The sequence below is a fragment of the Ixodes scapularis genome, unplaced genomic scaffold (genome assembly GCF_016920785.2).
Source record: "Ixodes scapularis isolate PalLabHiFi unplaced genomic scaffold, ASM1692078v2 PGA_scaffold8__174_contigs__length_109621045, whole genome shotgun sequence".
NCBI lineage: Eukaryota > Metazoa > Arthropoda > Arachnida > Ixodida > Ixodidae > Ixodes > Ixodes scapularis.
The window spans coordinates 95,068,382-95,092,297 of NW_024609883.1; the positions used below are offsets into that span (position 1 = coordinate 95,068,382).

At 46.8% G+C, this 23,916-nt stretch overlaps 1 protein-coding gene across 1 annotated transcript in view; it reads right to left on the minus strand.

Moving 5' to 3' along the window:
* Positions 1-15,834: 15,834 nt before the first annotated feature.
* Positions 15,835-23,916, minus strand: part of LOC120840400 — a 64,909-nt gene continuing 56,827 nt past the window's right edge. The window contains exon 4 of the mRNA XM_040210904.1: positions 15,835-15,942. Within this exon, the coding sequence (XP_040066838.1) occupies positions 15,835-15,942 (108 nt within the window). The remainder of the gene's footprint in view (positions 15,943-23,916) is intronic.

Sequence of the window (23,916 nt, forward strand, 5' to 3'; positions counted from 1 at the left end):
AGTGGTTGTCCGCACCAATTTAATCGTAACAGTCTAACCCTCTTTTTTTTTAAATGCAAAAAAAAAAGATGCTCTCCACCTGAAAAAAGAAAAAGGTGTAAAGTGTATTAGAGTATGACCATAGCATCTCTATACTCACAAAGCCTGCCAGTTCGACGACGGAGTCATAGAGTGCCTGGACACAGATATGGAGCGTGAGGATTTGGTAGCACAGAGCATTAAAGAGCCATTCCTCGGGGAACCTGGACGTCAGCACACAGCTTTTGCAGTGGCGAGGACCCAAAACATACTTTTTTCGTGTTTCGCGTCCGCTGCGGCGAGACTCTTCTCCGCTGTACGCCACTCCACCTTTTCCATTTCGGCGACCGCTTCTCGTGGCAATCTGCCAGGTTTTGTCAGTATAAAGGAGGCTATGGTACGACGTATACTGGTGCTCTGTAGCGGGGCGCCATCCTGCTGTGTAGTCTTTGGGCAACCCCTTAGTCCACAGAACTCTGAGAATGTAGAGGTTATCTATCCTACCTGTGACATTATTTGCAATTCACAAATTTCAGTGCTGCATTGGATTGTTTACAGCAAGGCAGGCAAGTGAGTCATTTTTTGTTTATCCGCAAAACTTTCAAATGGCGCAATCGTTTACCTTGGCAAAAACTGCACGGTTCGAGGCACAGCCATGCAGGCAGCAAGGCGTTGACACCAAAAGGTCTCGTTCTCTTTCCCTCGCTGGCTCTTGCGGTACCTTTGTCTCCGTCGACTGAAAGGAAAGTCCCTTTAGTGTCGTGCATACTTGAGCCCCCACTGAAGCTAAAATGATTCCATATGAACCTACTTGCCATTAAAGACCACAGTTCACTTCTTCACTCTTATTTTCTACCCACCTAATACAATGGTTTGTTAACAGGAACACCACCGTTAACTAGAAAACTCATTCGTAATGCAAGTCCTCCGTAGTAAGGAATCATGTTCAAGGTCTAATTAAACAACAAGCATGGGCACTAAAGACACCCTCCTACATGGGTGGGTATTAGTGGACCCGATTGGGCTAACATTTTCGAGGCCTAGCTTGACAACATATTAAATGACATCGTTTCTGGTCACATTTTTTTTTAGATGCCTTGGCATTAGTTCAGACCTCGGACTGGTTTCGAGCGCACCAATATAATGTTTGCAACTTCGCCATGGGAACCGCGAAGTTCTTTCAAAATTAAATAGCAAGCTTTAAAATAAAATAACAAACAAAGTTGTACAGATCCGCGAATATAATTACCATTGTCTATGCCCGTACCTGCTGGCACCTGTTTTAGAAAAATCAACGAATACCAAAGTAATGCACATATTACACATCGTGAAGAGGCCTACCGACAACCTGATGAAATGCCAAGAACGCATGAATTGTTAAATTTTCCGTTTACTGCATGGTTCTCTAAAGGCCCGTTACACTCTTGCGACCTCTTAAAACTGGGTTCCCTAAAACCTCTTACAACGAGAGGACACACTGGCGCCATCTATTGGGTAGCAGTGTAAACTTGGGGGTCCGGCATATTTAATATTTCTCTTGCGCATTATCCTTTCTTTCTTGGCTCTAAAAACTTTTGTCAACATTATAAACAAGCATTTCTTACAGGTATTACACACGTTTGACCTCGGAAATCCCGCGAAACCTTCGCTCTTGTAAAATGCAGTTCCCGGGTCATTACATAGATGGCGCCAGAATGCCAGTGTGTACCCTCGTCCTAAGAACTTTTAAGAAGATTTAACAGATCTCGTCTCTCTCGGTCGTACTCGGTTGCAAGAGTGTGAACGGGCCTTAAGACTCAAGTTTTTGCCAACTGTGTTCATTTTCTTTAATCTTGGTAACTGCTTCCATGATAGCAGAGCCCATGTATCCTCCCGAAGTTGCTGGTGCATGCTTGGGACACCCTCGGAAGCTTCTGCCGTTGACTTTGGAAACCTGTGGACGCACACATACTGCGGTTCCATCCTCCAGCCAAGGCTACCGCTTGCGCTTGCGCAGCTTTCGCAGTTAGTTCATGCCGAGGCGAGACGAGGTATAGTGGCATTTGCACATTCAAGATAGCAAAACCCACCACATGTCGGCTCCGAGCGGCATGATGATGATACCCAAGAGCTATTTCGCGTATGGTCTATAAAACCTATATAGTGCACGATGCTGAACCTGCCAATTGCTACATAGTTTAGAGCTGGGAAGGCGGACATCCAGCAAGACACGCACCTGCAATTGCATCAACTTTGACAGGTGTAATGGGCTTCCTTCCCACGGCGCCATACTTTGTCACGCCTGGAAGGTTGGCCTGTCACACTCCTATTGACCAGGTCCTCGCCCTTGCAGAGGCACCGGGACAACAGGATCAGCAGCGCGAGTCGAACTTGGCCTTCCATATAGACCAGTCAAATTTTACTTCTGGTAGGGAAACCCCGCCTCGGAGGTAACGCTGCAAGTGTAAAGATAGTCATAAACTGGTGCTCAAGCAAGTTTTAGTACAGGTATAGTGCCTGGACGTATTCCCCACTGGTGCAATTGCCATCCTGTTCCTCCCATGCATTAAGAGTTGTCCCAAGGAAGCAACAATGATGTTACAAAACCGAAAGTGTCATGCTGTCGAAAGTTTGCAATTGGTCTTCAAACCTCTGGTGAATAAGACAAGCAGGCACAAGTGCCTCTGTCATCATGGCGTCCCAACTTTTTACTGTGAAGTGACTGTGGACTGTCGAGGCACCGAAAAGAACGGTGCGGCAAACACACCGGATGGCTAACCCCGACTAAAACCCCTTGACGAGTTTGTGCTAGTTTCGTAAGTGGCATCAAAGCGCCTGAGCAGGAGGTCCGTGCAGGACTTGGAAGCAAATGGCAGTGTATCCCTGAAATGAGAGGCACTAGGAAGTGAGTGGCAGCACGGCACTCACTCGTGGCACGTGTCTCTCGCTTTCAGACAATTAAAGCTGGACCGCATGTAAGCGATTTAGTGAGCAACGAGACGAGCATCGGCAACAGCGACGGAGATTTCTAATTGTCGCTTGTAACGCTGCTCGGTTCTTGAATTACTAGAAAACGGCGCTCATCGCATTGGTCGCTTGCTCCTGTCGCTTTCATGCAGTGTGCCTCGTCGTGCGGCTGAGCCATAGCAAAAAGGGTCGTTATCGCTTGTGTCGTCGCTCCCTTCATGGTTGTCAGCGCTTGCGAAAATGTGAATGTGAAATTTATGTACGGCTTTGTCCATGCCAGCTCTCAGACTGCTGGCAGAATTTTGGGTTTCAGTGAAATACGACCACATGGTTTCTCACTTTGCTTATGCACTGAGGAGGAAAGCTGACGAGGAAGTAGTTGAAAAATCAGTTAATGATCTCTTCAAGAAGGTTGTTCGAAACAACTCGTTTTCTGTTGTTTTTTTGGCTGTCTACAGTGCGGTCTGACGGCACTCCACCCGCGCCTACAAGTGCCGTCCGAAAAAAAAGTCGAACAGCACATGTATCCCTGGGGAGCTCGTTAACCAACCCCCCGCATACATTCATGCCGCCTCGCGGCAACAGTATGCGGCTGTTAATTACAAAACTATTAACCTACTTGGCCCCGTTGCACATGACGCCTCGCAGTGTCCAGCTTCTCTGTCCCATACCAAGCCCCGCTGTCCCCCATGTACCTCCGGAAAGGGACGCCCATACCATTTTGTTAAAGGGGCGCTGCAATCATATTTAAGCGCCTACCTTCTTAGCGGTTTCCATGTCTCTTAAGGTTCGGGCAAGCCAGCGGGCCTCGGAGAGAGTAACTAAATATGAGTGAGTCATTTTTTAACCGGAAGACGCGGAAACCTCCTCTACCTACGAGGGCGACCCGCGTTGTCGAAAGTGCGTAATATGTGACGTCTTTCGTCCTGGGCTTACCACTCGTCAGAGCCGCTAAAAGCTTTTTTTTTTAGTCGAAATACAAAATATAAGTGTCGCGAACCGTTTCAATTATGTATGAAAGTAGGTTTTGTTCGGTAATTTAAATCAGAAAAGAAACAAATGCAGTTTATAAAGTACGGAAACAAGAAAAGACTCATCGACAAACCCGCCACCAAGCGGCGGAAAAGCGGTGCATACTAGAAAAGGCTAGTGGGATGAGCACTGATCTCTATTTTAGTAGGCTGGATCGCGGATCGGGAGCCCGTCGGTGTCGCCACCGGCGGCCATTGCTTGACACCAGGCAACACGCAGGCCTATGGGAGAAACGCACAGAAGTAAGCATATTGAAGCATGTACGCTGTGCTCGGAGGCGAGTATTTTATGGTGCGCTGCGATCCTTATGTCGGGTGTTTGGAGATTGAATAGGTATTTGTCAAACGTTCGAACGCCGATTAAAAAAATCAAACGTACCGGTGCACCTACGGCTGTGCTGGCAAGCTTGCTCTCGTAGTGGGGTAAACAAAGGAACTTGCGGTCAATGAGACCGTCCTCGGGGAAGCCCACAAGTTGATGAATGACAAAGAAGTTCCATCTCTACATCGGCTTTCCGGGGGTAAGCGAAATCCGCGTAGCAAAACCTTCGAGCTTGTCGTCTGCTAAACCCAACTCAACGAAACCACCACTGACTCCGCGGTAATTCTAGGTAACTCTCGCCTCATTGAGCTGCACTACAGCGGAGTCACTCTCGACCACAAAATATTTATTTATAAGAACTGCGAGGGTTGTCAGTTTTAATAGTTGTAAGAAGGCTATTTGACGGGCTTATTGAAAAGCTTCCAAAAAGTTGCAATGCCGACAACAGCTTAGAAACGGGGGAAGCGGCACTTTTTCTCGTTCTTCCCATAGAGTCCCATGCATTGGGTGGTGTCAATCAATGGCCGCCGGTGGCGACAATCGGCCCCAGCTGCCGAGGCCGCGGTCCGCGATCCAGCCTACTACAATAGAGATCAGTGGTACTAAACCTCCGGACACAAAGCGAGTTGCGCGGCCCGAACTCGGATGGCGCCACCATAGAGATTTATAGCGGCGCTCGCGTGGTCGGAGGCACTCATTACTAAAAACTAAACAAAACAATAATGAATCAAACTGCATTCAACTGTTGTTATGACTGCATATTATTTCACTAATTACAAATTACGTAATCCTAAAATATAATTTTTTTTTTTTTTTTTTAAGTTCATGCCAACATCACACTTTCGAAATTTTGCTTTTTTTCTGTTTTTTGCGTTCCTAAAACGAAACCGCTGCCTATGCGCATGCGCGCTTGCGCTCTGCGCGTTTTAAAGCCGGTGGACCGTTGTGGAGGCGTCCGTGGGTCTGCTCGGTGCTTCCGCTCGCCTTCGGTGCGTCAAGCGTCGGTGCCTCGATCACCGCATTGCGCGAGCCTCGCACTTTCGGGCAAGTGGAAAGCTTTTCGTGTCTTTGAACCACCTCATCCGTGCCCAAGCAGCGTCGGGGACAAGAAGCACCCGTTCACTCAGATCCCAACTGACGACGGTGAGTTTCTAAGCTGATCTTCCAGCCACAAATTGCACCATTTGAGGGTTTGGTACTCTTTTAGGTAATTGAATATATCGTTTCATTTTTTTATATTTACAAGACGTCACCGTGATTTCATTGCGACGCACACATTTCGGCGAGCGTTCGCACGTGGTTTTGTGGATGAAGACCGTCTTGCAAATATTTTATGATCTGTAGACTACTGTTGGCGAAATATCACCTCCCCAACCTCTCGTCAATTTCGTGCACAGCAGCGTAGATCCCCGTCGAGTAAATTGTAGTCTATATACAAATATTATTCTCCCAGTTTTACAATATTCCAGAGTTCATCTTATAATATCTGCGCGTTTTTATTATTGTATCTCGTGTAGATTATTTTACAGTTCTTCGACTAGTTTTGCCATGTTTTATTTCTTTCAGAAATAAATAGAAATTAAGTTGGATAGTAAAATAATTTAATTTTTAAAGACACTTTTAAAATCTTGAAAGATTTACGCATAGGGGGACGGAACGCAGGCAGCAGAGCTTGATTGCGAGATGTGCTATCCGTCCTTCCATGTGTAATTCTTTTGAAAGTTTTTACACCTCCCCAACGCGCTCCCTCAAAACAACTAAACATCGAGTAGACTTTTTTTTTTTCGTTTGTTGCACATAAAACGGCATCATTTGCATTATGTGTTCTTTATTTGTGTGTATCCATACAAATTCTCAAGGCATGAAAATGTCTCCAACGAGCCTCAGGGACTGGGAACCCTAATAGACAAAAGGTAGTGTCCGTGGTAACTTTTTTGTGAAGTGCACTTGATTGCTGGCCAACCTATCAAGCTGAATATGTAACCATCAGCATGCTAGGTTCCGCCGTAGTGATCTTTGCAGTCTAATCTACGATCAACTGTAATGTAAAACGAGAGTGGCTGTGGCAAAGAGGATTATAACCAAAACAAAAGGATAGTAGGAGCAGCCCTATGTAATGTTTCATAGCCCTGTTTCTCTTCTGCAACTGTATCTGCTGTGACGAGACAAACTAATGTGTTCTTACATTGTCCTGTGCAGATCCTGAGAGGATAGAGAACACACATACAGCAAAAATAAAAAAGAACAATGAAGTGGCTGGTCCATCCCATGGGCATCATAGGATCTCGGTGACCCCCCCCCCCCCCCCCCCCCCCCAAGAAAACCTGGTTCAACTCGTGGTTAAACTTGACGGCGCAAGCGACAGGTATCGGAAGCTCATCAAGAGGCCAAGAGAAATGTGAAATACCAAAGTGTTCTACATATTATTAAGTCTCTAAAGATTTCGGTTCAGGTCTGTAAGTAAGCAACGAATAAGTTTGCCCGAATTACAATTCATTGTGTTAACTGTTTATTTGTATGGACCAGTCAGAATGACACGAGCTTTCAACTAGGCATGAAATCTTTTGGCTGTGCTTGAGACCCTTGAGAGATGTTGTCCACTGCGTAAGCAGGTTGCTCCTTGCACGATTTCATGGAGTAAGATCATAGACCAGGGTGGCCAACTCGCGAGCCGCATGCGGCTCTTCGCTGGTCCAAGTGCGGCTCGCAGATCCCTCGTAAAGAACCCCCCCCCCCCTCCCCCCCACCATCACCACCTTTCGCACTTTCCGCGTTTCCCAAGGATTTCAGAATAAAGAACAGCTTGCGGTTTGGCAGCCTTGTGCACCCCTACGTACAGTCGAACCGCTTTTCACTCGTATGCTTCCACTGATCCTGTTTCTTTCATTGTTTGCTAGAGTTTGCCGGACCCTAGGGGGAAAGGCATCAAGGACAGGGACTGTCAAACCATGCATGCACTTTGGCTTGGGGTCGAGGAAATGTTTAGTCTCGCGACCTTTGTCACTCGCCGGTGATACTTGTTCCCTGCAGATAAAGGATGTTCCCCATCGTTCCTTGTTGAAGGTCGCGGAAGCCCGAGTTGACATCATTCATAGCCCCCCCCCCCCCCTTCCCCCGCGGCTCTTACAAGTTTCTTGGCTTTGTTTGCGGCTCATAGACCGCGTCAACCTGGCCACCCCTGTCATAGACTAACAGAAGCCTTTGAGCACCCACTTTGTTTGAAAAGATTGTTAGACTGCTGGTGGCCAACAACCTCTAGGCATTTTTTTTAGGGTGGGAGGGCGAGGGGGGGAAATATCTTGCTTCGAACCAGTGATTCAGGACCTTTGGCAGCTAGAATTCAAACTACGTACTAGGAGCGTTTTACCCATTAAGATCTCAAGTTTTGGTGGACAATATCTGACTCACTAAAATTTTGCATTATTGTCTTATTACACAGGTTGAAGAATTTATGTTTTATTGTAACATACGTCCAGGTTGGTATTTGAGATTCCACAACCAATAAACATTTAAATATCTTCTTAGACATGCCTCACCGATAGTACTGTTGGCATACAATTCTCCGGCAAGGCTGCATATTTACTTCACACTGGGTTTGCTTCTATTTAACACATATCAGAAATTATGATTATTGTGTTTTCATGCCACGGAAACAGACATTTCTGTTTGCTATTACAGCATTTTCTCTTTAATATGGACATCTCCAGTTTCCAAAACAATTCTTCATAATGTTGGTCATCCACAATCTTGAATCACAGCCAAGATCACAAAGAATAAACAATGAAGGTGGTATCTTGTTTATTCTTGTCATCTGCAACTCGGAAAGGGAAAGAACTGCAAGTGATTCAGGCTGGAAACCCCTGAAAATTGTAACCATTGAGTCACCATTGTCATATCTGACAATGGTGTAGCTCTGGGTAAATTCCGTAACCGAAGAGCTTTAGTATTCTTTTTTTGCCTCACTAATATATTCCCCCCCTTTTTTGCGTTTGTCTTTACAGAGACCACAATAAAAATATTAAAAAAAACATGTATTTATCCATTTCGTTCCCAAGCTAGCTGTTCATAGTACGTACTTGGAGTTTCTTTATTTAACGTGACGAGTTAGAGTTGTACGGGGACACATATCAGTCCCCGAAAATATGACCTATATAGCGGCGTGACCGAAACGATAGACCATGTTAGCGAGACATGACTATTGCGTTTTTCAATCGCGAAGACAGATATTCTCGCGCCATAGTTGCATCTGAGGTTTACGAAACTTTAAACAGTCACTTCGCGAACTAAGGCAGTAATAGTTGGTGTGCGCCGAGAGCCTTTCAAAATGAAAAAGCTGTCTGTTCGCGCTAACAGTGTCGCACATTGTATCTTCGCTGTAGCACCTCTTGCTAACGTAGATACTGCGCGCCATATAAATTTTTTTCCGAATAGCAACGTTTGTTTAAAGTGACAGTGTAAATTGTTTTTCCTTGTCATGCAAATGACTGAATAAATGCGTCAACGAGTGCGAAAAATGCTGCCTCTGTTTCGATTTCCTGGAAGACGCCGACGACAAGTAACGGACTGTCAACTGCTAGACACAAGGTAGGCAAGCAGAACTTACAATTCTTTGCCATAACAAGTGGCATGGAACGTGCGAACCGTTAATTTCCAAACAAAACCTACCGCGGTACCGGCGGTACCGTGGTAGGCAGCAGCGGAAGGGTACGGCGGAGGGGCTGCGCTATGTTGGATTTTGAGCGGCTTCGTCTTCGCAAACGGCTAGAAAGCCGCTCAAGCAGGCTCGACGGCGTCAAAAGTAATTATTAAAATGTTAGTGCTTCATTTTATGAACATAATTCTCGCTGCTTATTTTAGTTTCGCAATCTATTAATAGAGCAATGAGGCTTCGATTCGTTGCAGTAATGAGCGCCTCCGACCACGGAAGCGCTGATGAGCGCCCAGTTTGCCCAGAAATTGACTCCATTGGGTCTATGGCAGTAACCGGGCACTGACTGTAGCTTGGCCTGCCTCAGCTTGGTTTTATTTCAACATGGCGGCGACAATCGTTCTCTGTGAGTGCTGTGTCGTGCTCAACCTATTTTCTGTGCATTGGTCGTCCTGTTATCCACCTCCTGCAATCCACATCAGTTGCAAGCATGCTGTCGGAGTATTTGAAGTGACTGTAGACCATGGCATGCTGACGAACAAGAAGTGCTTTATTCCTGAGCGCAGCGTTTTTATCACAGACATGACGTCACGAGCCGGGCGGCGCTTCCGCGATGACTCACTCGCGATAACTCAATCAGCACGCTACAACATTTTCTTCCCCCTCACACAAAAAATGTTCATTTTCTAAAGTCCTCGCTTTTAAAACGCTCAGGCGGCTTGCATGCGCGAGAAGTTCGTCGAAGAGGTTGCTTCTCCGCTGTCGTAGACGGAACCGGCGTTGCTGCAGTAGGTGTCGCCGGTCCTCCCGGGCGGGGTCTGCGGGTGGCGCTGGTGCTGTTGCGTCAGGCGTCGGCGTCCTACCAGCCGCGTCTGGAGGTGGCGCCGCTAGCGTCGGTGCCTTCGCACTGGGCGGTGCTGACGGCACATGGGCTGGAAAGCTCGTGGGTGGCGGTATCGATGAATCGTCATCCACTGTCGTACGGCCCGGTCTCACGATGGGTTCCGCATGTCGAGGATGCAGGTGGTCAGCGTGCGTAAAGCGAAGCTGGTTGAGCACTTTCACAACGTAGGTCGCAGCACTGACAACCTGACACACGATTCCTTCTTCCCAGGAGACACACTCACCGCGCGCTGGTTTCACAAAAACACGGTCGCCCACGTTGAACACATGTTCAGCACCTCGCGACACATCGCGTTGTTCTTTCACATGCTCTTGCTTGCGTTGCATGGCGCCGGCAAAGTCGGGTTTAGGCAGGGAAAGTTTTGTGCGTGGCTGGCGCCTTAGGAATAGTTCAGCGGGTGTTTTCCCAGTCACGCTGTTTGGCGTGTTGCGATAACAGATCAGAAAACTGTCAATATTTTCCTGAAGAGAACACTGCCGACCGGTTGCTTCGCCTTCGAGCACCTGCTTGAGCAATGCTCGTTTCACAGTTTGAACCGTGCGTTTTGCGGCACCGTTAGAGGGTGCGTGGTAAGGCGGAGTGCGAATGTGTTTCACGCCGTTGGCGTTCATGAAGTCAGCAAACTCAGCAGACGTGAACTGCGCACCGTTGTCGCTCACTAGTAACTCGGGCAAACCGTAAGCAGAAAAAGCTCCTCGAAGTTTTTCCAGTGTTTAGTGCTGGATGTAGAAGACATCACCCAAACCTCGATCCATTTCGAAAATAAATCGATGAGCACCACCAGGCGATACATACCCTAGTAACGGCACTCACGTCGGATTGGCTGGCTCGTGGAGGTAGACGCTGCTGCCGTCTGTCAGGCGTTCTTGGACGCCGGCAGGGCGAAAGTTCAAACGGACCGTCTCGTGACGCCGCCGTGGGGTGGGGGAGGCGATTGTTCTCCCCATGGCCAGGGTACCCCCGAACACTCTGCCGGGGAGGACCCCCGGCGGAACGTGATTTGTGGCTTTTTCAAGTGCCGTGCCTGTCATCGGCAAAGAAAACAGACGCGGCCGACTCTTCTCCAGGCAGGGCACCAGAGACCGGAAGGCGTGGGCAACTACGCCGAAGCCAGAACCCCCCTTGTGGTTTGTGTTGTGTGTGCGTGTTTGACTCCGGCAAGCCGAGTGTTCTAGAACGAGGAATGCGACCTCTGCGGCAACATGACGCCTGGGGATGCTGCGGCGCCTCGGGGCTGGTGCGCCCTCGGTGCCGTGTGCAACGTGCAGCTGCGAACGGGACTGTGGTGGACGGACCTGCAGCGCGAGGGACGAATGGGAAGGGGACAGCGTTGAGGGAAAGGAGGACAGCGATAATTCCCGAAGGGTGTTTTTTTTTTCTAACCGGAGGGAGACGAGGACGGACGGACTTGAGAACCGGACTCGTTTTTGCACTGATGTTACCCAAGACTTCTGATTAAATCAACCCACTAAACAACTCGTCGTCATGTCGCTAACAGAGATTAAGGTCGGGTGCTACCATCAGGTCATCTGTGATCAGAGCACCCGGCAGGAGGAACCTATCTCCGTCAACATAGGCAGCGGTTACAACGAGTTTCCGAAGCGGTAGCGTAGCATAGTGGCAAGATATCTGCCTCACGCAGCGGACCCGGGTTTGATCCACAGTGTGGGGTTACTGTTTTTTTTCTCGAACATTTTGTTTTATCGAGGCATTTGCGATATTTACATTTCCTTTTACAATTAACACTAAAAAAAAAAAACGAATGTTGTTGACGAAGTTTTGCTGAATAAATGGTATGGAACTCCCGTTCCGCAGGGGCATGGGGGACAGCAAAATTTATCTAAGTTGCCGGCTGGACGCCGCATGGCGGCATCCAGCCGGCAACTCACGTAAGTTAATAGTTCGGTAATTAGCAGTCGCATACTGTCTCTGCGAAGCGTCGTGAACGCTGGGGGGGGGGGGGGGGGGGGGGGGGAGGGGTTAACACGCTTCCAGGTGATACGCGCTGCCAGGTGATACACGGTCAAATTTAACCCTACAATGCATGACTTTTTTTTTTTTTACTCAAAAAAGTTTGTGCGTGGTCGCTACAATAAGAACGTGATTGTAAAAATAGTTTAAAAATGTTTATTCAATTTTTGAACTCGAAAACAAAAAAACTACTTTATGTATCATATGTGATACAACATGCATTGGTGCCTCAAGGGTTCTGGAAGCGGTGAAATCAGTTTTTGGCTTTGTTCAAGCACAGAGCGACTGCACATTACTCGCAGTTTACAAACGTCAGGGATGCACACCCTGGAAGCTTACAGCGTTGCCTGCTAGCGGTCCATTGAGGCCACTGACTCAGCTGGTCGAGTCAAACATCTTGTGGTAGAAGGACTGCTGCAGATGTCTTTCGCTTCTTGGCTTCGAGCTGTCGCTGAACTTCAGATGGTCGTCCTCTTTTGGTGACTGTGGTGCCAAGTCTGCACAGGCACTCTGAGACTTCCTTTCGAAAGTTCGCCAATGGAAGTGCGGCATCCCCTTTCTGTCGACGGTAGAGAATCCATGCACTTACCACTGTCAAGTCTACAAGATGATAAAAAAGTCGAAAGTACCACTTCCTCGAGCGCATGATAATCTTGTACCTGCCCATCAGACCGTCAAACACATCCACACCGCCCATGTGCTGATTGTATTGGAGAACGATATTTGGGCATTCAACGTCAATCTTGGTCTTCAGCCTTCGATCATACCTTTGCACGGACTGTTTGGGTTCTGAGCCTACAAACGTCGAAAGCAGGGTTACAGTCTTGTTGTCCTTCCACACGACAGCTGTAACGTGAATGCCATCAATTCGCGCCGCGCTTTCTGCAGTAGTTCCCCTCTCTGCCTTCTTGAGTTCTTGCTCTGTTGGGAGTTTGCAGTCCTTTACTCGATTTCTTCGCACGGTTCCAAGGGACAGAATTCCTTGCTCTGCTAGGTGAACCAAAATCTTGGGGGATGTGTAGTAGTTATCGAAAGAGAGTTTGTATCTCGCATTTTTAGGAATGTGTCGGCTCAGTCTCACAACATTTCCCGTAGGTCCCTAATCCGGTTCTCCTGCTTTCCTTTTCGAAGGATCGTTTTCTTGCCCAGTGTAAATCTCCATATCATAGGCATAGCCGGAGACACCGCTTAGCACGAAAAACTTATAAGCCCACTTGTGGGCTTTATTAGGCATGTACTGTTTTAGGTAATGGCGAGCTTTCGTCGAGCACATCTGTTCATCTAATGCAAGGCATTCTTCCATTGGCACCGACAGAAACTTTGCCCGTAGTGCTTCAAACACTGGCCTTATCTTGAAGAGCCGATCGCGTGTTTTATTGTCTGTCGACATTTCCGCATTGTTACAGAAGTGCAAATACCTTCTAATATTTTCGAACTGGTTTACAGACATCACAGATGATATGCTGGTGTTACCGAGGACCGGGCCCCAGTAATCTCTAATGTTCGGGACATGAACGAGCGACATGAATATGCAAATTCCAACATACTTCTTGACGTCTGCCGAAGTTACATCGACGGGTTTATCAGGGTTTGTCTGCACACTGTACTGGGATGACTGCTCTGCGATGAAATCGATCAGTTCATCGGTGAAAAAGTACTTAAAAATTGGAATGGTGACTCCATCGCCTGTATCGAAGGAGGCAAAGTTGTCGTACCACGAAGCGTGGTTTTCTCTGGGGGAAAATTGAGGCACTATTTTTTCCAGTTGACAGCTTGGCCTTGAGACTTGCTCAGTGCTGCTGTTGTACAAGGTATATCGGACGTACTATCTTCACTTTCGCAGTCATCCACGATCTCATTTTCTTCAAAGTCCGGTATATTTTCATCCTCTTCATCAGAGCTTGCCTCGCCTTCTAGGGGAAACAAAATCCCCTGAATCTCTTTATCAGTCAGATGTGTCGCCATTGACGAGCTGACAAAAACAGTAACCAATATATATTTTCAAAACGTTTTGGAATGCGGCATTTTCGGTTGCTCGGCAATATTTTAAAATAAAAACTTCGTCATTTTTAGGAAATAGAGTCCGCCATATCGTATTGGTATTCTCTAAATAATAAAATAGTGTAATCCATCGCCGAAGCTTCCGAAAACATGTTGTATACGAAGGCTTCCCGCAGCCCAAATCAGGCTTCAAGTGCATAGTGTACCATATCAGATAAACATGTTTGTTTTCAAGCCAAATCTTTCCACAATCAAACTGCTCAGTGTTACACTTGTCGAGACACAAGAAGGTATTAGAAGCCGCAGCATAATTTTGAATAACGTATGTCTTACCTGGAATAGTAATAATCTTTACAATGAAGTTCGTGTTTCCACGCACGTGTCACCGATGTCAAGAAGCGCTGCACCTGAGCGCCGACCGAGGAAGTGGCTCCATCTAGCGGAGTCGTTTTTAGACAGGCGGCGCAAAACATGTATCGGATGCGATACATCATGCATTCGCGTTGAATTTGTTCTTGGATTTCTCTGGGGTTGCTTTTTACAGAAGTGTATCATACCAGATACACTATGCATTGTAGGGTTACGTTCCCGCGCGTTACCGAGCAGCCAACCCGGCGTGACGTGAGCGATCGTTCCTAAGGCGTCAGTACAGGTTCTTTCGCTCTGTCACCTTGCGCCGTCCGGGTTGCCAGTTCCGGATGGGGTGACGGACTTCGTTGTGGGAAGCTGGGCGGGTCTTGTCGGAGACGAATAGTTGCTTCCCTTGGTCGTCGACGAGCGATTTAGTTGAACTTAGGAATTACTTTTCAATAAACAATTTAATACTTTCGTAGCGAATGAAAAAACAAAAAGAAACAATACTGCAAAAGGGTAACTTCCTCTGTACGGGGTTGGGAAGGAGGTGGTCTGGTGTTAGCTTATCCAAGCTCGGGACTTGGCTGGATCGTGGGATTACGTCCCTATTACGGGGACAGAAGTCCCTCGGAATCCCACGTCCTGACTCGATTCCGGAGCGTTAGCTCTCGAGTTCCCGCACAAACTAAACTCACTTGCTGAGTTTCCCCTCAAAGTCACTCGTTGGTCCATCCCCTTTAGTGGACCGGCGAATCCTTGACGCGTCGTCAGACAGGCGTTTCCCATTCAACCAAAAGGCCGCAACCAATCGGCTCACTTTCTCGCCACGGGGCTATTGCTTATACTCCTGCGTCAGAACCCGTGGTCTGCGTACATCTCAAGGCCAAAGGTCGGGCTGCTCTGGATGCAAGCAAAACCATTTCTCGCAAGGCGAAGCGGACAACCGACCCCGGTGTGGATAGCGCCGACTAAGTGAGCCATCCCGTCATTCATTCTGCCAGACGCGGTCTGACGTTGCCGTTCCGCCGTGACCCCCCACACACGGGCACGAGAAAGACTACACCGATGTAAACGCGCTGTGTAAACGGTGCCGGCCAGAGCCACCGCGTTCTCCCGGCCCGTAACGCACGCTCCGGTTCTCTCTGCGGAAAACGCGCGTTCAGAACCTTACGTCGTAAAGTACGCCTGTCTCTCGAGGTCGCCGACCACGGGAAGTGTTTACGCCAACGCTTTCCTACCAGCCAAGCCTCCCTGGTACTAACGGCCCACCCGAGGAGCCCTCGTCGATCCTTACAGCGCGTCTTTCGCCTGCGCCGTAAAAATACCCGCCCCCGAGTACGGTAGGGTGTTTTCGGGCGGTCTCCCCTTCAGCACTCCCAGAAACACAACAGCAGCCCATTTGGGCATGTCCACGCTACGCCCACCTGGGACCAACGTGGATTTTGTAGGGCTACCCGAGCCCCCAACGACAATATGGGACCCACATAGGCCCCACCTCTTGTGCTATCTGGTGCTTAGCCTGCAATTACTGAACCTCACAACATGAAGTACTAAAGAGATATACTTTTTTTATAAATAATAGATTCAGATAAAGGGGCACATGACACTTGTTTATTTATCGCAGTCACCGTAATGAATGTTACTTCCCTTGAGAACCACGGCACCATTCATTCATAAGTTTTGTTTTCGTCTTCTGCAAGTCCTCCTTCCAATTCAAGAGAGTTGTTCTCACGGATGAAGTGCAGGTCTGTAGAGTAAGAAACGCAACAGGTGGTTTTATAACGGTCGGAACACACATAACAGCGTTCGCAAAGATCTTCACTTTGGTAGTAATCGTTATTTTCTTTTTTTTTCGCTGAGTTTCTTGTACAATAAAATGCGCGATAAAAGATCCACCCCAAAGTTGGCGTTACAATTTAATGTCTATGAATGAGATTGAGGTGTTTGGGTGGGAGGAGATTTTGTTACAGTACTCAGACCAAAAGATGTACATTTTATCCACACGACAACAGATTTGAATCTACCTAAGGTAATCTTGATAATGACATCTTTGGACTTGAAGGAGCATTTCGAGAGTTCATTGATGTGTTTTCTGTTACCCTGATATGTGGACGTTACTTTTCTGGATTGGATATGACGTTTTGCAGTGTACCACTAAAAGGCTTAGGGCTGTTTGTGCGAGAGTCAAAGTAAAGCAAATAAATAATTAATAAACGTGCCGTGCTACTATTACTGGACTGTCACTATCTAAAGAAGATAATTAATCTTTGTCGTTAACAGCCTATAAAACATAAGTGCGGTCTTTTTTTCTTTTTTACCGAATAAGCCTTACCAAAAAAAATTAGAAAAAAACAACCAAGCGCTGTTAACCTCTTCAAATTAACAGACAAAATAAGTGATGCATGGTTTCCTGCCGAATATATGCCGCCCAATGTTCATCTAGCCACGACGCACTGGGGTTGGCAAAGCATATTGCATCAGCTGAGCTCAAGACATTGTTAGGGTTCGGTGGTTGCCGTCCCTGCAGCGGTTTGACTGGAATCACCACCCAAATGCTCGTCGGGGCTCACACAGTACTTGTGCCCATTCTATAAGCTCCATTTGTATATCGTTATCATAGGGTAATCCCGAGACGATGACAACAATGCGATACCCGTTACTACGTCATTACATTTCGCAAGGGAAAAGTTCAAAGAAAAATCAACACGTATCGTTAAAATTACCCTACAAAAAAAAAAAAAAAAAAAAAAAAAAAAAAGCATCTTGGTGAGTGGCATTATGCGCGTGTATACCAAGGTAGCACAAGTGCAAGTAAGCGTTTGTAAAGGGATAACCGTGCCAACCCAATGTCGTTCCTTTCGAGGCGAGCACGTCGGTTGATTTCAAAACACTCCGGAACGGATGAAAAATAGAACAGACGGTCAAGCACGTCTTTCGAAAGATGTACAATCAGCACGAAATGAAACCCGAACGCCGGAACGCGTGGCCGCTGATACAGGCTGCTCCACCTGGAGGGCCCCTGAGAACTAATGGAAATGCACCGGGGTTCGAGAGTGCGGGGCCTACTAATAGCATCTTCGATCAACTCGCACCGGAATCGCCCTGAAACCAGCACAGTGCACAGCGCTCCTCGGTCGTGCAGCGCGATGTCGGTGCAACATCGAGGACAAACTGCGCTGACTGCGCCGCGCCGGTGCACCGCGGCGAGCTCCACCTTGCGTCACTTCGCGTTTTGTTCGTTTTTTCTTGCGTAGGTCAGCGCACGGTGCCCGTGTGCTGTCAATTTCTTCTATTCTTTTACTCGCGGATTTGACGGTCCCACAGAAATAAACATCGTGGACGTGATTGTCGATGGGGTCACGAAGCGGGTGACAATTCCACATGTATATGTTGGCCTACCCATTATTGGTTCAAGAAAACGAAACACCAGATAATAGCCGTACCTCGCTGTCATCGAAACGCCTCGCGCCGCTTTCCGCGAAGTTCGTGCTTTTCGGGCGCTCCTTGCCACCGCAGCAATCGCCAGCAATCGTAGCGATGGCGAGAAGCTCGTCGTCTCGCCGTCGGAAGACCCGAGGAAATCATCTAGTGCAGCTGCGAGGCGTGTTCGTTTTTGCAAGATCGCCATCTCGATAGTCTGCGCGTCTGCTACTCCCGCCATCTTCTTGATTCCCGCTCCTGGCCGCAATGCCTGATGGGACTGCCCCCCGGCGCACCGCCGATTTTCTTGGTGCGCGTTGGGGCAACGAAAAGCCGCACCGGGAGGGTGCGCTTCGTTGATCGAGGACGTCCGGTGCGCACCGGTGCACTTGATCGAAGATGAAGGGGCGCACCTCAGTGCCCCGGTGCGGATGATCGAGGATGCTATTAGATGCAGTGTTGCCAACTCAAAAATTGAAAACCCGCAGTCGGAATCCCGAAAACCGCTAAAAAACCGCTAAATTCAAAACACAGCGCGAAAGACTTTTTAAACATTTTTTTTTTGTTTAATTCTTGACAAAGGTATAGATCATATCAATGCCATCTGAAAGGAAGCTTTCCTTTTTTCTTTTTTTGACTAGAAATCTGTCACGCCACGCCACTGTTCACCCAGGTGATCCGAAGCCAAAATTGCAGAGTGAGCGCGTACGAACATGGCAAGGGACCCTTCACCAGTGCGTGACTAGCCAGACCCGTTCAACTCGTAGAGTCGTCTGCTACCTGAGAGAAACGTGCAGCGGCCGAAATATGCTTCTTCGTTGCAGCGTGCGCGACCAAATCTACATTCTTCGCAGATAGTTCCGTTTTGAATAGCGGCACCTGGCTCGTCTGCTATCACCAGGAACCTCCAGTAGCCAGTCTTTAAGTTTGGGGTCTTATAGCCAGTCTTTTCTAAACTTTTGAACGTACTTCACCGCGCCCATTTCACGAAACTGACAAAAACGCAAAAAAAAAAAAAAAAAAATTGGAACATTCATTCTGTTTAGACGTGCGCGCACAAAAGAGGGAGGCATGTTCCGATATTCGACGCCTTAATGTTTTGATGACGTCGCAGGCGTTACTCTCACAAACCAGAACATTACTGAGAGTAAGCGAAGAAGACTTACTGTATGTAATGAATATGAAAGATGCATAGTCGACAGTAAATCGATATAAAACTTCTATATCTCTAAAAAACCGCCAAGGTTACATAAAACCGGCTAAAAATCCCGCCGCCCGCAAAACAATAATTTATCCCGCTAAACAGAACCAAAAACCGCTAAGTTTAGCGGGAAAACCGCTAAATTGGCAACACTGATTAGATGAGCTCGACCATCGCGCGGCGCGTCTGGGAGTTCCGCGCTTCGCCGGTGGCGCGCTGTAAGCGCCGTCACATTCGATACAAAAAGCACTGTCACTCGCTTTGTGTATCGGATTCCTAGCGATATCTCTTCAGCGCTGTCATTCATTATCACTTTGTGTATCGCAAGGGCGAAATTAAAGTTAAAACATTTCGTGCACAGAAGACCCGTAGTGCTCGATGACGTGTCACCGGAAACAACGTGCCACGCGCGGTTTCTGAGAAATAGTGAAACGTCATAAACGCGAAATAAATTTCGTTTATTCGCACACCCATATTCTTTATGAAAAAAAAATGCTGCAACAGACCGACGCGGATGCCTCGGTTTTATGGGCAATCCGCATTTTTTCGTGCGAGGTTATCAGTCGATTCTTAAAAAAATCGAGAAATTGCTCGCTGAGGTTCTCTTCGGTAACCACCGATATGCCAGGCGTATCAATTCCGGAGTGGAATAAATTCATTACCCTGTCTGAGCAGGGCCTATCGCAAACAGCTATAGCCAGGTTAAGCGGCCACCCGGTGTCGACCGGGCAACAGTGCGGCGACAGAAGAGCACCCCGAGTGACGGCGGTTACAGCGCGCCACCGGCGAAACGCGAAAGTCCCAGACGCCCAGCGCGAGGGTTGAGGATATCTTAGTAGGACCCGCACCCTCGCACACAGGTGCATTTTCATTAGTTCTCAGGGGCCCTCCAGGTGGAGCAGCCAGTATCGATGGCCACGCGTTCCGGCGTTCGGGTTTCATTCCCTGCTGATTGTACACCCTGCCACCCACACGACAAAGGGATATCAGATACACGACAGCCGTCGCGCACGTAACATACCGGGTTCAATTCAATTCATTTTATTTACTCCCATTTTTACATATGGGTGACGGAGACAGGAAAAAAAGCTGCAAAATGTGCAGCTTGACAAAGCCCCTGCCCCCTATCGGCAGATCGGCATACAGGAAACGTTAACAGAAACATTTTAAAGGCGAAAAAACAAAACAGGCAGTTCAATGCAGGAGAAAAAAAGTTTATACACCAACTCATGTTTACAAACAAACCGGAGCGCCCCTAGCGGACGCCACCGGCGCCGCGCATGCGCGGAGGATGGTGGGCAAGAAGCCCGCCGTCGCCCATAAACAAACCATTGAATTGCGTTGTTGTCGGCGTCGGTGGGAGTCCCTGTGCTCTTTTTCGCGTTGGAATTGTTGATTCTACGTCCTCCTAACAATGTCTGCTTACTTGAGCGGCTTCAGCAAAACTATCGAGGCAAAACTTTGCGTGAATAATGTGACGTGCGGCGATTCATTTCACGTGGACGCTGCAGAATGGGCGCTAAAGCCTGACTCCCACGATAAGATTCTGCTCGCTATTTTCAGTCGCGACGTCGCTCGGACTGCAAAAGCGTGGACCGTAGCTGAGATGGCGGACATCGATACTAAAAACCGCAAGTAGAATCGGGCATTTCAAGTCGGTGATATCCGCTGGTAACAATAATCAACAACTTCTTGTATCTGTTTACACTTAGCCGACTTACCCCAACCGATCTTCAAATCTGTTTTGAGGCCTGCACTTAGTTCCTATCGCAATTACCGGGTCAACGTTTGGTTTACGGGCCGCTGTCGTTTGAACGAGCTGACGACAAAAAGCAGCCCAGTTTGAAAGAGCAGACGACAGTTCGAACGCACGCGCAATGGAGTACGGGCAAGAAGCACCGCGTCCCGCGTCAACAAACCATTCGAATGCCACGTTGTAGGCGTCTGTGTGAGTCTGCATACTCTTTTTCGCGTTGGAGTTGTCAATTCTACGTCCTCATCGCAATGTCTTACCACTTGAATCGCCTGAGCGAAATTATCAAGGCTCGTTACGCCGCTAAACTTTCCGTAAATAATTTGACGTGCGGCGATTCATTCGCATGAACGCTGTAGAAATGGACGCCAAAACCATGAAGAGATTCTTGTAGCTATTTTCAATCGCGACGTCGCTCGTGCTGCAAAAGTGTAAAAGGTAGCGGCGATGATCGACGTCGATACTGAAAATCGGAAGCGGGAACAGACCAAGCGTAGCAAGTAGGTGATGGCCACCGGTACCAATAATTAACATCTTGTATCTACTGTTTACACCGAGCCTACTTAAGCCTTTTGAGGCCTGCAATTACTTCTTATTGCAATCACCGGGTCAAAGTTTGGTCTACGGGCCGCTTTTGTTTGAACGAGCAGACGACAAAAAGCAGACAACTTTGAAAGAGCAGACGAAAGTTCGAACGACCAGGCGGCCGTGTGAATTGGAGGACACACTGAACCCGTGGGTGGTCCGGACAACTTGGGGGTTTTCTCTCGTTCATGTTAGAACAATGCAAACACATCTGGCGACCACAAATTGTGGCCCGCACACGCAATCGTAGTTCGACAGCGTCTGGTTTGCCCTTTTCACGGCTACTATCCACGTTCTCGAACGAACGGAGGGTGCAAAAACACATGAAAACTGATCTTCAAACCTTTCCAGACTATCTTGGTAAAGCCCCCATCGCAGCATTTTGACGAGAAGGCAGGTTTTTTGTCTCGTTTGTTCCAAAGGAACACAGGAATGCATGTCTGGCACGGCGACTTCTGCCCACCGCCCCAGACCGGAAGTGCGTCCGGCGCGCCACCACCGCGGCGTGACGTAGGAGAGTTGAGTTGGTGTATAAGTTAGAAGTGAATATTGTGCGTATTGTTTTCTTATTTAGTGCATCAAGACAGACATGGTGGTCTCTTGAAAAGTTCAGTAATGTTGGCAATGTATGCTGTAACATTTGAAGCCCATAATTTGTTCTAGGACGAGGCACTCTCAGGGACCCGGCGCTACGTACTCCGTATACCGTATTTTTAACACTTAGTCTAGAAAACCGCAGTAATGGGTGGTTAAAATACTTAAGGGATGCCCCGTATACTGTCGCAAGCTTATATTTGTAATATTCTTGTATTTTTATTACTTTATGCTTACAGAAATGTGGATCGGTGTGTGCGTAATACGACGCATTGGCTACGACTCGAATTGCGCTCTTCTGCAATAAAAAAAAGTTTATTAAGGTTTGTACTGGTCGTGGTTGCCCACACCAGGTTACAGTAGGATATACGAGAATGGAACAATGCATTATAAATTAAGAGTTTAATACTAGATGGTAATGTATGGCGATGCTTATATAGAATTCCTACGATATTTGAAAGCTTAAGTATAAGATTTTGAATATAGGAGTCCCATAACATATGTTCATGAAAAATTATGCCTAAAGTTTTAACAGTGCTTGCAAATTCAATTTCCGAAGAATTCAACATTAACTTTACATTAGGATTGCACACTCTACCTTTTGATTTAAAGATAACGGCTTTTGTTTTGGTTTCATTTATTTTTAGGGAATTTGAGACAGTCCATGAACTAAGCTTTTGCAGACATGTGTTTGCATCGGCTATCATTATATCAATATTGTTCCTTGAAAAAAATATACTAGTATCGTCGGCATACATGACAAATGAGGCGTTACTTGCAATAGCGACTACATCATTTATAAATAAATTAAAAAGCAGTGGCCCCAAGACACTACCTTGAGGTACCCCTGTTCGGACCGCTTTCAGCATAGAAGAAAAACCATTAATTTTAACTGTTTGCATCCGACCGCTTAAGTAACTTTCAATTAAAACAAGAGAATGCCCTCGAATGCCATAGAAATTTAATTTTTTTAATAGAATTTTATGATTTATCCGGTCGAAAGCTTTTGAAAAATCGATAAATATCCCCAACGTTAAGAGTGTGTTTTTATATTATTTAGAATAATTTCTTTTTGCTGTAGAAGAGCTAGTTCAGTAGAGCGGCCTTTCCGAAAGCCATATTGAAAATCAGTAAATATCGAATTTTTTTCACAAAAGTTGTTAAGTCTAGCGTGTATAATCTTCTCTAAGCCCTTAGAAAAAACGGGTAAGACTGAAATTGGTCTGTAATTGGACATGTCATTTCTATCTCCAGACTTATATAAAACAGACACCTTCGCAATCTGCATACCCTTTGGAAAAACGCCAGTCGAGAGCGACAAATTAAAAATATGTGTGAGGTACGGCGTAATGATGTCAATCACATATTTTAACGGCTGCACCTGTATACCATTAAAATCAACACATTTCGGTGGCTTTGGCGGATGACCAAGTGACTTTCATTAAGAAATTCGGCAGATTTGTTTAAGTGCTCGGGTGTGCCTCAAGGGGGTGGATTCTGTTTTATCTATCTTGCATCTTTTATGTGTTCCTTTCCGTTCCTCGCAGGAATAAACTTCAGTTGCCAGTCAGCGTTCTGTTCGTTCACTTTTCGTTCTTGTCCCTTGCTTTTTTTGTGCTGTTTCCAAGTTTGCATTATGAACCAACTAGCCCAACTTCACGCCTTGTTGCTTTATTTTTTTATTTTTTTTTTGTTGACACTAGGTTTAGTCGTACAAATTTTTTTGTATCACGTTTTCTTTATGCAATGCCCGAAAGGGCCTTTAGGGTTAAACTAAATAAATTTACGGGAAAAGTGACGTTTGTAGTGTAATACAACTTTGTGTTCTTTTATCGATGATACAAGTATCTCTAGACTGTTTATTTATCAAACACCTATTTTTTTGGCGAATATCATAAGTCTTGCTTTTTAACCGATAAGCGTGTCTGTATTTTGTTATAATAGAACCATTTCCTTACTTTGACTCAAGGTTTCCCGATATTTCCTGGTATATTACTAGCATTTTTTACAGTGTAAACACCGCAGATACACGGACCCATTTTTCATATTGGGAATGTTCCGAACAAAGTTTAGTATTCGTATTCGATTCGACATCCGAATTTTTGGCTATTATTCGAAACTATTCGATTCGAGTTCAATTCGACTTAAAATTTCGTTATTCGCACACC